Source organism: Littorina saxatilis, unplaced genomic scaffold, assembly GCF_037325665.1.
Source record: "Littorina saxatilis isolate snail1 unplaced genomic scaffold, US_GU_Lsax_2.0 scaffold_328, whole genome shotgun sequence".
NCBI classification, from domain to species: domain Eukaryota; kingdom Metazoa; phylum Mollusca; class Gastropoda; order Littorinimorpha; family Littorinidae; genus Littorina; species Littorina saxatilis.
Genome location: NW_027129726.1, coordinates 32,409 through 47,653, shown reverse-complemented (window position 1 = coordinate 47,653; position 15,245 = coordinate 32,409). Strand labels below are relative to the sequence as shown.

Below are 15,245 nucleotides of genomic sequence, written 5' to 3'. Positions count from 1 at the left end.
AAAAAAGCAGATTATATTGTACAAGGTATTTTTAAAACAAGGTAACTGTGACAGTGCAGCGCTAGTTAATATGTACACATAATATCAGCAGTGGAGCAACCATAAGACAAGTACCACTGGTACTTGAACAGTTTTGAACCCTCAGTAACAAATTTACCAAGGTTAATTAAGTAGTCTTTTTCGATTTGGGGTGCTCATGAGTTTAGAATATTTGAAGTTTGAATGTTGACTGAAGTGGTGGGGTATGTATTTGTGGCGTATGTCTGCTCAAACAGCATTTTTTTTTTGGGGGGGGGGCCTTACCATCTGAGATGGAAGCTCTGATTAACTTCAAATATGTTTATGTACCACATTCACAGACTTGACAAAAATAAGGCTAACCTAACAATAATACGACAGCGGTAGCAGTCTGTAGCTCTGAGTGTGTCATTGCTAAAAGGGAATAGTAAACAAGAATAAAAAAAAAACAACAAATAGACCGCCCATGCCGGGAATCGAACCCCGATCACTTTGGCCATAGCCGGACGTGCTACGACAACTTTACTATAGTTGTGCGCCTTGAATCACTGTGTGTATCTGTCGCTCTCTCTCTTTCAGTCTCACCGAGACCAAGCACTGTGTTGCAGTTTCTTTGCCGAGACCAAATCTGGGCTTGCAAATCATGCTTTTCTCGTCACTGCGTGACGTGTTCGGCTCAGCTGCCTTTAGTTCAGTGACTGGCTGTTCGCAAAGCGACCAGCCTCCCACCGCAAAAACTCTCACCGTTAAGAGTGGCTTTTGCGATTTATTTCGCATTTAGGTCCCAGGTAACATTATGAAGTTTTAATACGATCAATCGGACCTATTATCAAGTTAGTGTATCAACTTTTGAACGAACTGCGCCCAGTAGTTTCCCAGCAATAAGCTGTTAAGTCGAGACAGACACACACACACACACACAATTAAAGTCTGCAGGACCCTAGTACTGCGTACTCGGGGATGAAGCTATGATAAATGGATCCTATTTAAGTAAAATCATCAAAATTAGCATGCACACTTTCCATAAAAAAAAATTCTCTAGAAATATGAAGAATTTGACACATTTACTAGCACCAATATTCCTGTATAAATACATTCTTATCATCAACAAAAACAGAACTCACGTTGTATATAGAACCTAAACGGAGCAACGCCGACATGATTGTTTGAACCCCTTCTGTTGAATTCAGCAAACATGGCGTCATACGGGTTCCTGATGATCAAAATGGCGCGCTCGTAGGGATGATCTTTCTCCACAAGGTGTGTTTTGATAGCCACCACTGTGCCATCGCGGACACTCTCGCCGAGAAAACCTCCTCTGATAAGTTGTTTGTCGTTATACACAGACCCTGTGTAGATACCTGTTCAACAGCATTGCATGCTAATGTATGCATCGCTAACATTTTCCTTTAAAAATGTTTTTTTTCTGGGAAATCACTTTGGATAAAACAAACTTTGAAAAGGAGAGAAAGGGAGAGAGAGAGAGAGACTAAGAAAGAGAGAGAGAGATACTAAGAAAGAGAGAGAGAGAGAGAGGGGGGGAGGGGGAGGGGGGAGTGAGACAGACAGAGAGACAGAGAGAGACAGAGCCAGAGCAACAAAAACAAACACACTCGTGCAAATTAGTGAGCGAACGTTGGAGTACGAGTTTCAGCCCATAACAACAAACAAGTCGCGTACGGCGAAATTACTACATTTAGTCAAGCTGTGGAACTCACAGAATAAAGCTGAACGCCCTCAATTTTTTCACAATGACCGTAGTCCGCCGCAAGTGCAAAAGGCAGTGAAAGTGACGAGCCTGTTTAGCGCGGTAGCGGTTGCGCTGTGCTGCATAGCACGCTTTACAGTACCTCTCTTCGTTTTAACTTTCTGAGCGTGTTTTTAATCCAAACATATCATATCTATATGTTTTTGGAATCAGAAACCGACAAGGAATAAGATGAAATTGTTTTTAAAACGATTTCGGAAATTTTATTTTAATCATAATTTTTATATTTTTAATTTTCAGAGCTTGTTTTTAATCCACATATAACATATTTATATGTTTTTGGAATCAGAACATGATAAAGAATAAAATAAAAGTAATTTTGGATCTTTTATAAAAAAAAATTTAATTACAATTTTCATATTTTTAATGACCAAAGTCATAAATTAATTTTTAAGCCTCCATGCTGAAATTCAATACCGAAGTCTGGCCTTCGTCGAAGATAGCTTGGCCAAAATTTCAATCAATTTGATTGAAAATTGAAGGTGTGACAGTGCCGCCTCAACTTTTACAAAAAGCCGGATATGACGTCATAAAAGACATTTATCGAAAAAAAGAAAAAAAAATCTGGGGATATCATACCCAGGAACTCTCATGTAAAATGTCATAAAGATCGGTCCAGTAGTTTACTCTGAATCGCTCTACACACACACACACACACACACACACACACACACACACACGCACCCACACACACACACACACGCACACACACACACACACACACATACACACACACACCACGACCCTCGTCTCGATTCCCCCTCTATGTTAAAACATATAGTCAAAACTTGACTAAATGTATAAAGAAGACACGTTCAAGCATCTCCAGGACACAGCAGCTTGAGTAATGTGAAATCCACCTTTTAAGACCCCCCAAGATGTCCTCCCTGTGAAGACCCTGTTTTCTCAGACGTTTTGTTCATACGCTCTGTAAATGTACAACCATTTTAAGACTCTCTCCTTCTTAAGACCTGATTTTCCCACATTTGTGGAGGTCTTAAAAGAGGGTTCCCCTGTATCTGCTCAGACCGACGTGCATCTGGTGGATGCTGGTGTAACACGACATTTTTACTCCACGAAAAATTTACTCCGGAGTAAATATTTCGTACGAAATTCTTACTCCGAGTACACTTTTCGTACGAGAAAAGAACTCCCCAAGGCACGAAAAAATTACTCCCTCCACGAATTTTTTACTCCCCATTTTGTTTTACTTCCAGTAAAAATCTCGTACGCAAAAATGGGATGCGGGCGAAGGGATAATGCCAATAAGTGATCTCGCGCACACGAATGTCGCGCTACCCTCCTTCCACCCCTTCCACCACCAAGACTAACAGGGGACAAGGGGGCTTAGAATTTGATAAACATTTTATTATGACAGAGCCCATTGTGTGGAAATGTATTTGTAAAGGTAAGACACAACTTATTTACAAAAAACTGATTGAACATACTACGGTCCCAAAATGTATCGAAAAGTGGTCTGAATCTTTAGACTGTTTGTTAGATAAGAAGGCTATTTTTCAACATGTTTTTAAAACAACAAAAGACACTTGTCTGAGATGGTTCCAGTACCGATTATTGTACAGAATTTTGCCCACAGAACGGTTTCTATTTTTGCGAAAAATTGTGGATACGTCATTGTGTACTTTTTGCGGTAGAAATGAAGAAACCCTTTTACATATGTTTTGGGAGTGTGATAAAGTGCAGACTTTTTGGATAGAATTTGTAAATTGGCTAAAGGTGAACTGCACCCATTGTGACAATTTAAAACTGTCTAAAGAACTGGTTCTTCTTGGAGTTGCGAACAATGTAGTCACCGATAAAGCTTTTGATGTGTTAGTAATCTGTGCCAAACACCACGTATATATTTCCAAAATGAACAAAAAGACCCCTCATTTTCAGACATTTAGTAGAAATTTTAAGCAAAGATTTATTTGTGAAAAGTATAATGCAGTTGTGAATAATACAGTAGATACATTTTACAAGGATTGGGGCCTGTATATGCATATTTTGATGTAAAGCTTAGGGTTTTTTCTTTCTTAAATCCTTTTGATACTGCGACCATCAAGCCCTGAACATCCCCCCTCCCCCACCCATCCTCCCACCCCATGTATGTTGTAATTGTTCAAGTGTTCTTCTGTTGTATGGGTTTGTCCCTTTGTTTAGGTCATGTCCTGTAATGTACAGTGTATACATGTAGAAAAAAAAACTTCACAAAAAGAGAATAAATAAAAAAAAAAATAAAAAAAACAGGGGACAAGGGAGTAAAAATTTCGTACACCTGGCATGGGAAGTTAAATTGCTCGTGTTGGGGTGAAGTAATGTATTCGTTATTTATTCGTCAGGGGAGTAACATTTTTGTACGAAATGTTTACTCGGAACTCACCTGTCTTGGGGAGTAATTTTCTCGTACATTGGGGGAGTGCTTTTTTTTCGTGAAGGGAGTAACTTTTTCGTACGAAATGTTTACTCCGGAGTAAAAATCTCGTGGGAGTAATTTTCTCGTGTTACACCGGGTCTGCGACGAAGATGATAGGACAAGGTTGGGGGCCCGGTAGCACAGTTGGTAGAGCATTGGACTTTTGATCGGAAGATCGCTGGTTCGAATTCGAGCAGGGACGGACACGGGTCAACTTTAGGTGCAGACCCAGAGACGGAAGCCATGTCCCACCCCCGTGTCACAACAATGGCACGTAAAATACCTCGGTCATTCTGCCATAAGTGCAGATGGCTGATACCACCTAAACACGCATACACTTGTATATCTCGTCAAAAGCAATGAGGGCGTACAACTCGAATCATATAACCCATATCTTGTCCTTAAGAGGCGAAATATTTTAGCCTGTAGGACATAAAGCATTATCTCTTTCCAGGACAAGGTTAGCTGGAAAAAAACAATCAACCATATCCTTTTATTTCTCGTTTTTTTTTCAATCAGACTTGTGGGGTATATAAACAGAACTAATTCCCAATGAACAGGAACGAAAAACTGCAGGCGAGAAAAACAAGAACAAGATAACAGTAAAATGTACTAACTGATCGTCGAAAAGCCACAGTAAGCCTCCCGTAAACCATCACAGACACTGTCAGGCTTTTACACACAGTACAAACACCCTTTCATTTAAACACTCACCGCTTGAGAACATCCTATGTGCCCTCCGTAAAGAGCGAGCAATTTTAAAAGAATATATTTTTGCGTGGTTTATCTAACCCCTGAGCCATCGTGGACCAGTGCGATCCACTTTCCTTTTTTTCACAATTTAGCCGTCAGTTTGTGATTTCAATGCGACTCGATGTATCTGTAATAGGACGTTATTGTGTACCTCTGAATCTAAAACGCAATAAACGGCTGTGAGTCACACGAACTTATCGTCAGCGGTTGGATTCAAACAAGCAAGCAAATTATATGCAGAAGATTTGTCTGCTTCAGGAAACACGTTTTGCGTGACACGCTTCCGGGCTTTTCTTTTTTCAAACTTTTCAAACTTCGAATTGTAGTGATCTTGTCTTGATGAAAAACGAATTCTTTTATGATTTAAGAATGTTTGTGTAACAAGCTGTCAATGTATTATTGAGATTTTAAAAGTTAGGTCGAGCGCCAAAACGCGCCGCCCGATTGTCTGATCAGACAAATCCGGCTGGCCACACAAAAGTAAATTCTTTGATAATTGCTCGCTCTTTTCGTAGGGCACCTAGGATGTTCTCAAGCGGTGAATGTTCAAACGAACGGGTGTTTGTGCTGTGTGTAAAAGCCTGACAGTGTCTGTGGTGGTTTACGGGAGGCTTACTGTGCCTTTAATTGTTCGTGTTTCCGGTACTGGTGAGTACATGTTCACTGTTATCTTGTTCTAATTCCCGATGAATATCTTGCATTTCAAAGACTGACCTGTTAGTTGCTGCAACAGGTGTCTCACCCAGGTGTTTCCGCTCCCATGGACACTGGCCAGTGCTGTCACAGGGAGGGGCACGGGGGAAAACCCCAGGTTCCTCTTGCAGGGTGATGGCCCAGAGGAGTTAGATTTTGGCTTGAGTGGTTCGTGCTTAAATCACAAGTCGCGTAAGGCGAAATAACAACATTTAGTGAAGTTGTCGAACTCACAGAATGAAACTGAACGCACTGCATTATTTCACCAAGATCGCATATACTCTTAGTTTCGTCAGTCCACCAAATTTATTAATTATTTGTTAAGCCACCAAGCTGAAATGCAATACCAAACTCCGGCCTTTGTCGAAGATTGCTTTGCCAACATTTCAATTAATTTAATTAAAAAATGAGGGTGTGACAGTGCTGCCTAAACTTTTACAAAAAGCCGGATATGACGTCATCAAAGACATTTATCGAGAAAAAAAAATGTCCGGGTATATCATTCCCAGGAACTCTCATGTCAAATTTCATAAAGATCGGTCCAGTAGTTTAGTCTGAATCGCTCTACACACACACACACACACACACACACACACACACACACACACACACACACACACACACACACACACACACACACACACACACACACACACACACACCACGACCCTCGTCTCGATTCCCCCTCTATGTTATAACATTTAGTCAAAACTTGACTAAAATGTAATGACATTGTCTTTCATCAAAACAAAAACAAACAAGTCGCGTGAGGCGAAATTACTACATTTAGTCAAGCTGTGGAACTCACAGAATGAAACTGAACGTAGTCCGCCGCTAGTGCAAAAGGCAGTGAAAGTGACGAGCCTGTTTGGCGCGGTAGCGATTGCGCTGTGCTTCATAGCACGCTTTACTGTACCTCTCTTCGTTTTAACTTTCTGAGCGTGTTTTTAATCCAAACATATCATATCTATATGTTTTTGGAATCAGGAACCGACAAGGAATAAGATGAAATATTTTTTAAAACGATTTCCGACAATTAATTTTGATAATAATTTTTACATTTTTAATTTTCAGAGCTTGTTTTTAATCCAAATATAACATATGTATATGTTTTTGGAATGAGAAAATGACGAAGAATAAGATGAAATTGTTTTTGGATCGTTTAATAAAAAAATAATTTTAATTACAAGTTTCCGATTTTTAATGGCCAAACTCACTCATTAGTTTTTAAGCCACCAAGCTGAAATGCAATACCAAACCCCGGCCTTTGTCGAAAATTGCTTTGCCAAATTTTCAATCAATTTAATGGAAAAATGAGGGTGTGACAGTGCCGCCTCAACTTTTACAAAAAGCCGGATATGACGTCATCATAGGTATTTATCGAAAAAATAAAAAAAAACGTCCGATGATATCATACTCAGGAACTCTCATGTCAAATTTCATAAAGATCGGCCCAGTAGTTTAGTCTGAATCGCTCTACACACACACACAGACAGACAGACAGACAGACAGACAGACAGACACACACACACACACACGCACACAGTCACACACACACACGCACACACACACACACACACACACACACACACACACACACACACACACATACACCACGACCCTCGTCTCGATTCCCCCCTCTATGTTAAAACATTTAGTCAAAACTTGACTGAATGTAAACAAGTCGCGTAAGGCGAAAATTCAACATTTAGTCAAGTAGCTGTCGAACTCACAGAATGAAACTGAACGCAATGCCATTTTTCAGCAAGACCGTATACTCGTAGCATCGTCAGTCCACCGCTCATGGCAAAGGCAGTGAAATTGACAAGAAGAGCGGGGTAGTAGTTGCGCTAAGAAGGATAGCACGCTTTTCTGTACCTCTCTTTGTTTTAACTTTCTGAGCGTGTTTTTAATCCAAACATATCATATCTATATGTTTTTGGAATCAGGAACCAACAAGGAATAAGATGAAGTGTTTTTAAATTGATTTCGACAATTTAATTTTGATAATAATGTTTATATATTTAATATTCAGAGCTTGTTTTTAATCCAAATATAACATATTTATATGTTTTTGGAATCAGAAAATGATGGAAAATAAGATGAACGTAAATTTGGATCGTTTTAAAAACCTTTTTTTTTTTTTACAATTTTCAGATTGTTAATGACCAAAGTCATTAATTAATTTTTAAGCCACCAAGCTGAAATGCAATACCAAAGTCCGGCGGAGATTACTTGACCAATATTTCAACCAATTTGGTTGAAAAATGAGAGCGTGACAGTACCGCCTCAACTTTCACGAAAAGCCGGATATGACGTCATCAAAGACATTTATCAAAAAAATAAAAAAAACGTCTGAGGATATCATACCCAGGAACTCTCATGTCAAATTTCATAAAGATCGGTCCAGTAGTTTAGTCTGAATCGCTCTACACACACACACAGACAGACAGACACACATACACCACGACCCTCGTCTCGATTCCCCCCTCTATGTTAAAACATTTAGTCAAAACTTGACTAAATGTAACAACACCAACCAGTTTCGAAAAATTCTTCATCAAATTTTCCTCAGACAGTCGCTGACGTCATCAGGACGGTAAGGATAAGTTAGGTTTGTCTTTATTACAGTGAGTTTGCTTCAACGCCGGGGAATTGGCGGAAATCTTCAACGGTTCTAACGGAAGTCGAACAGTGCATATGGCGGATTTTCAGAGTGGGAGCGTGTGTAAAATGTTCTCGTTTGAGGTAAATCGAAAGCTTATCCGTCAAGTTCGTATTCATTAAAGCGTATGAGACATTAGGCTTGTAGAACACACCAACCATTAAAAATGTAAGTTGTTGTATGAGGTTTACCTTACATTCAGCTGTTTAAGCGCAGTTATGCGTATCTCCGTCCCAAACTTTTCACTTCAAATGATCGTTTCTCCATCCTGAATCTTTGTGAGACAACACAACATGTTTTGAATCATTCTTTACTGTCTAGATTTAACAGATCGTTAAGTGTTGTGAAACTATCTTTCGTCGAAGGTGTTTTAAATGTATTCCAAAGAATTCATCCTGCATTTCTATGACAACAGTTCGGACACATGTCGTGGCACCGTTGTCATGCTATCGTCTTCACCTGGAAGAACCGTTGTAGGACAATTGTAACATATCATCTTCTGCTAAACTTTTCCTTCATTCACACCACCAAGAATAAGTAGCTTCAAAGTGGACATGTTTAAATTTGTTCTGTATGGCATTCCGTTTGTCAAATAATTATTTGGATACCATTCTTTATGTTTTTTTCACCAGTTTTAGCTAAATAATCATTATTTAGAAGCTCATGTGCTAAATAAGTAATTGTTTATAAACAATGTAAAAAAATTCTAAATAATTGTTTGTTTACGTAAACCATTCATTGTTTACCTAAACCATTCATTGTTTACGTAAATAATTCATTGTTTACGTAAATAATTCATTGTTTATGTAAATAATTCATTGTTTACACAATTAATCACTTATTTCACAAAATAATATTTTTTGGGTGGATAAAGTGAGCTGTTGCCAAATAAATCATTGTTTACCTATATAATGCATTATTTAGCAGATTCGCTAAATAATGAACACTGCTTTCCCTAAACAATTCAGTGTTTAGGTAAAGCAGTTTTCATTATTTAGGGGAATCAAGAATTGACTTCTAAGCTTCATTTTTTACATTTAGTCAAGTTTTGACTAAATGCTTTAACATAGAGTGGGAATCGAGACGAGGGTCGTGGTGTATGTGTGTGTGTGTGTGTGTGTGTGTGTGTGTGTGTGTGTGTGTGTGTGTGTGTGTCTGTCTGTCTGTGCGTGTGTGTCTGTCTGTCTGTGCGTGTGTGTGTGTAGAGCGATTCAGACTAAACTACTGGACCGATCTTTATGAAATTTTACATGAGAGTTCCTGGGAATGATATCCCCGGTTTTTTTTCTCCATTTTTTCGATAAATGTCTTTCATGACGTCATGTCCGGCTTTTTGTAAAAGTTGAGGCGGCACTGTCACACCCTCATTTTTCAATCAAATTGATTGAAATTTTGGCCAAGCAATCTTCGACAAAGGCCGGACTTCGGTATTGCATTTCAGCTTGGTGGCTTAAAATAAATTGATGACTTTGGTCATTAAAAATCTGAAAATTGTAAAAAAAACACAAATATTTATAAAACGATCAAAATTTATGTCCATCTTATTCTTCATCATTTCCTGATTCCAAAAACCTATAAATATGTTATATTTGGATTAAAAACAAGCTCTGAAAATTAAAAATATAAAAATTATTATCAAAATAAAATTTTCGAAATCAATTTAAAAACACTTTCATCTTATTCCTTGTCGGTTCCTGATTCCAAACACATATAGATATGATATGTTTGGATTAAAAACACGCTCAGAAAGTTAAAACGAAGAGAGGTACAGAAAAGCGTGCTATCCTTCTCAGCGCAACTACTACCCCGCTCTTCTTGTCAATTTCACTGCCTTTGCCACAAGCGGTGGACTGACGATGCTACGAGTATATATACGGTCTTGCTGAAAAATTGCAGTGCGTTCAGTTTCATTCTGTGAGTTCCACAGCTTGACTAAATGTAGTAATTTCGCCTTACGCGACTTGTTTTGTATATACTATAATTCAATACAAGGTATCTCCAAACATTATTTATTAGAAAATGTTCGTATATTTGTTTATTTTACAAGCTGAAATTGCCGTACGAAAAGAACGGAATGCGAAAACAAACAAAAGGTCAAGGTCATGACCGGGAGTGTTTAGTGTTTGCATTCTCTCCCTTGAAGTTGTTGAAAAAAAAGTGTTCCGTCCTAAGTTTTCTGTTCTGTCGCGAAAATTCTTCGTAGTTTCGAATATGTTTTTACTTTTCTCTTTGAAATGAAACGATTAAAGGAAGAGAAATGGAAAGACAGGCATGTTGTTGGGACTTAAACAGAACAGAGAACATAAGGGGAAAAAACTGTGTTTCTACAACTTCAAGCAAGAAAATGCAAACACTAAACACTCCCGGCAGGGAAAAACCTTAATTGACCTTGACCTTTGACTGTGTTTGAGATCAGTTATTTTCGTACAGCAATTTCGGCTTGTAAAATAAACAAAATAATATCCAAACAACAGCTATTTTAAGATAAGAGTGTGTGGAGACCTTGTATTCAATTATAGTAATCACTGAAAGACATAAAACTTAGTTCAGAAGCGAATCCTAGAAACCCCTAAATAATGGAAAATGTGTTGACTAAACAATTCATTGTTTACGTAAATAATTCATTGTTTACGTAAATAATGATTTATTTAGCATCATTGCTGATTGTTTATAAACAATGTAATACAAGTCTAAATAATATATTGTTTACGTAAACAATAATATTATATTATTTAGACGTATTTTAAATTGTTTGTAAACAATCAGCAATGTTGCTAAATAAATTATTATTTACGTAAACAATGAATTATTTAGGTAAATAATGAATGGTTTACGTAAACAAACAGTTATTTAGAATTGTTTTACATTGTTTATAAACAATTACTTATTTAGCACATGAGCTTCTAAATAATGATTATTTAGCTAAAACTGGTGAATAAACCATGAAAAAGTATCCACATAATTATTTGACAAATGGAATGCCATAGTTCTGGAAGGTACGATTTCTTCTCAAAATGATTCGGTGTGTAACAACGACCATTGAAAATGAACATTTGACCGCGGCAAGACAAAAATATACGATCAAGTAACTACAAGTTCGATAGTCTGTATTAATCAATGGAATGGTTGCTATATTGTAAAAGTGTAATGCCTTATGCACTTGCATTACCAAGAATCAGTGAAATATGTGTTTGAATTATCTCAAACGAATACATATTTCACAGACGCCCACTGTCGCAATCCCGATCTGTCAAAAGCTCATACAGCCGTTGTGCATTTCCGGCAAGACAAATGTCACCAATGTTTTTACAGAGTGACGTTAAACAAACGATTTTATCCTTTTTATCATTTCCGGCGTTTCTCCGGCGTGAAAGGAAGGAATGCAGTGCATTGACAGAAACAACCACAACAACAGTAACATCGCACCAACAACACCACCACCAAAGCATAATTCTTCCCCTGGTTGTATACTAGGCAGGACGTGAATGAAAAATCGCTGATCTCAAAAGAAACATGACGAAGGCGGCAAAACATTAACAAGAACAATATTGGCTGTTTTTTGTTGCTATTTGCTCAAGTTTTTGATAACAGTTTTTGAAAATATTTTGTATATATGTATTTTTAAAAAGCAACTTTTGTTGGTCTGTATTCTACAAAATTATATACTTTTCTACCTGTTTAATGGATCTGAAATATTAAGAAAAACACACACACACACACACACACTTACACACGCACACACACACACACTTACAAACACACACACACACACACACACACACCACCACCACCACCACCAACAGTAGACACAGCCTCACCTCATGAGATGGAGCAGGACGTGGAGAAGCAACTGAGGACACAGAGAGCTGTCTTGGGAGAGCTAGTGGTACGGCTGGCCAAACACACAGCAGAACTGTCCCACCAATCGTGACAATGATCAACAAGGGTAGTAGCAGTTTCCGTTTAGTAACTGCACGTGAAGAGAAAAGAGTAAAGCCCCTTTGAGACCCTCTGGTATTTGAATGCTCTCCTTTATTCCAGAAACTACATTTACAGGATTGAACGTGGCGAGTATTTTACTCGCCATGGCGAGTAGAAACATGTAACTGGCGAGTAGAAATGTTCATCTACTCGCCAAATGCGAGTAGATTTGCTGAAACAAATGGTTGGTTTTGGTCTGGTAAAGTTTGCTCTCTGGCTGGAAAACTTTCAGAATCACTCGCCAAGGGCGAGTTACTTTCAGGGCTGATGTATTACTCTTCATCCCTCTCAAAATCGACGTACAACAATCAAACCTGTATAATTTTTCGATCAAGGTAATTTTGGGGGATTACATGTTAACTATTTCTCAAAAATGTCAACTAATGGACAGCGTAGTTGAAGTCTTCGACAAGGCCTCAGTTTTGGGGTCAACCCGAATGATATCCCCCCAAAAGAGAAAAGGTGTAATAAGATCGCAGCGTGAATGGATGTTTGCTTGTAAACTCGCTTGTTTGTTAGTTTTTTTCGAACAAAACTCACCCGGTCTGACTTTCAGGAAAGTCATCGTGGCTCGATCGTGGGGTTTGTTTTGCAGGACGCCTCTTTGTAGATCTCGACACACTGAGAAGCCGCCTATACTGTTTCCACAAGGTTTCGCGATCTACACACACACGCACGCACACACACACACACACACGCACACACACACACACACACACACACACACACACATACACACATATACAAACACACACGCACACATTCCCACACATTGCATGTCTATACTTTAAAGCTTTTTCAATGCAGTTTTATACTGCAGTACGGTACAATCGGTCAACATGTCGATGTCATTATATTATGACAAGTACTATACGATGGTGTGTATTGCCTCTGCACGGTTCAACAGCTGCTCTTCACAGACGTGTGCATCACCCCGCCACACATACAAGAGAGAGAATGCATGAACAAGTCTGTCTGTCCGTCTGTCCGTCCGTGCGTCTCTCTCACAAACACAAATAGGCTCCAAGCCAGCTAGGCCTACCGTGCACCCCCCTCAGGATCCAGCTTCATTAGGCTAGAGATATTCATTTGGGTCTACTGAACACGTTTTAACAAGTTCGCCACGAAAAAACTCATTCCCACTACTAATTATGCCCCTTTGTTTAAGGGTACCCCCTCGAACGCTACATTTATCTGTGCAATCACAACAATGCACAGCTGCAATGAATGAACAGAGAACCACTTTTTATATTTAGTCAAGTTTTGACTAAATATTTTAACATCGAGGGGGAATCGAAACGAGGGTCGTGGTGTATGTGCGTGCGTGCGTGTGTGTGTGTGTGTGTGTAGAGCGATTCAGACTAAACTACTGGACCGATCTTTATGAAATTTGACATGAGAGTTCCTGGGTATGAAATCCCCGAACGTTTTTTTCATTTTTTGGATAAATGTCTTTGATGACGTCATATCCGGCTTTTCGTGAAAGTTGAGGCGGCACTGTCACGCCCTCATTTTTCAACCAAATTGGTTGAAATTTTGGTCAAGTACTCTTCGACGAAGCCCGGGGTTCGGTATTGCATTTCAGCTTGGTGGCTTAAAAATTAATTTATGACTTTGGTCATTAAAAATCTGAAAATTGTAAAAAAAAAATAAAAATTTATAAAACGATCCAAATTTACGTTTATCTTATTCTCCATCATTTGCTGATTCCAAAAATATATAAATATGTTATATTCGGATTAAAAACAAGCTCTGAAAATTAAATATATAAAAATTATTATCAAAATTTTTTTTTCGAAATCAATTTTAAAACACTTTCATCTTATTTCTTGTCGGTTCCTGATTCCAAAAATATATAGATATGATATGTTTGGATTAAAAACACGCTCAGAAAGTTAAAACGAAGAGAGGTACAGAAAAGCGTGCTATCCTTCTCAGCGCAACGAATACCCCGCTCTTCTTGTCAATTCCACGTGCACTGCCTTTGCCACGGGCGGTGGAGTGACGATGCTACGAGTATACGGTCTTGCTGCGTTGCGTTGCGTTCAGTTTCATTCTGTGAGTTCGACAGCTACTTGACTAAATATTGTAGTTTCGCCTTACGCGACTTGTTTGAAATTAAAACAGTTAAGTTGATCATTAATCTTGTACAAAATACCCAATACAGTGTTCAATGTTTGATAGGTTGGCTGTAGTGATGCTTGATAGGCGCGAACCGTCATTTTCACAGTGCGCAAAGCTTGTCAACTTTGATAAGAAAAAGGTTTCAACAAATTTGGGTTTTCTGTTTCATTTTTTAGAAACTACAATGCCTTTGGATCATTCCAAGCCCCATTTGGAATTCCTGAGAGGATTTGTTGCGACACCAGATGAGATATTTCTCCCCTACCCCCAAAACGTGAAATTTTAGGAAAATGTCAAAAAACATTTTTCATCAAATATTCATGATAACTTCTTACTGTTTTCCAATCAAATAACAAAAGTAATCACATTGACGACCAAAATAGTTCCTTTGTTCATCTTTTAACAGAACTACAACATTATTATTATCTTCTCAAGACTGAAATAAAACAAAGTGTTCAGATATAGACATCTAATCTAACTGTCCCTTACATATAATTGCTCTTGCTTCATTGTTTCCATATTAAAGGTAGATTAACATAAGAAAGACAATCTAAGAACTAATGTTTCTTCATGTAAGTGCAGAATGTTTGTTCATAAATGCAAATGTCTTATGAATCAATTTCAGCTTTATAGAAATAACATGAAAAAGTCATTGCAAAGAGCTTTTTCTTTCAAACACACACACACACACACACACACACACACACACACACACACACACACACACACACACACATACACACACACACACACACATAAACAAACACCCACACACACACACACATACATACACAAAGACACACACACACACACACACACACACACAC

The 15,245-nt window shown here is 38.3% G+C and overlaps 1 protein-coding gene across 1 annotated transcript in view; it reads right to left on the bottom strand.

Annotated features, from left to right (window-relative positions):
- Window positions 1-13,483, bottom strand: part of LOC138957951 (WSCD family member GA21586-like) — a 21,267-nt gene extending 7,784 nt beyond the window's left edge. Inside the window, exons 1-4 of the mRNA XM_070328972.1 lie at window positions 12,835-13,483; window positions 12,132-12,283; window positions 5,670-5,823; window positions 1,143-1,379 (exon numbers count right to left, since the gene is read on the bottom strand). Of these exons, the coding sequence (XP_070185073.1) occupies window positions 1,143-1,379; window positions 5,670-5,823; window positions 12,132-12,283; window positions 12,835-12,859 (568 nt within the window). The 5' untranslated portion in view covers window positions 12,860-13,483. The remainder of the gene's footprint in view (window positions 1-1,142; window positions 1,380-5,669; window positions 5,824-12,131; window positions 12,284-12,834) is intronic.
- Between the last annotated feature and the right edge of the window lie 1,762 nt (window positions 13,484-15,245).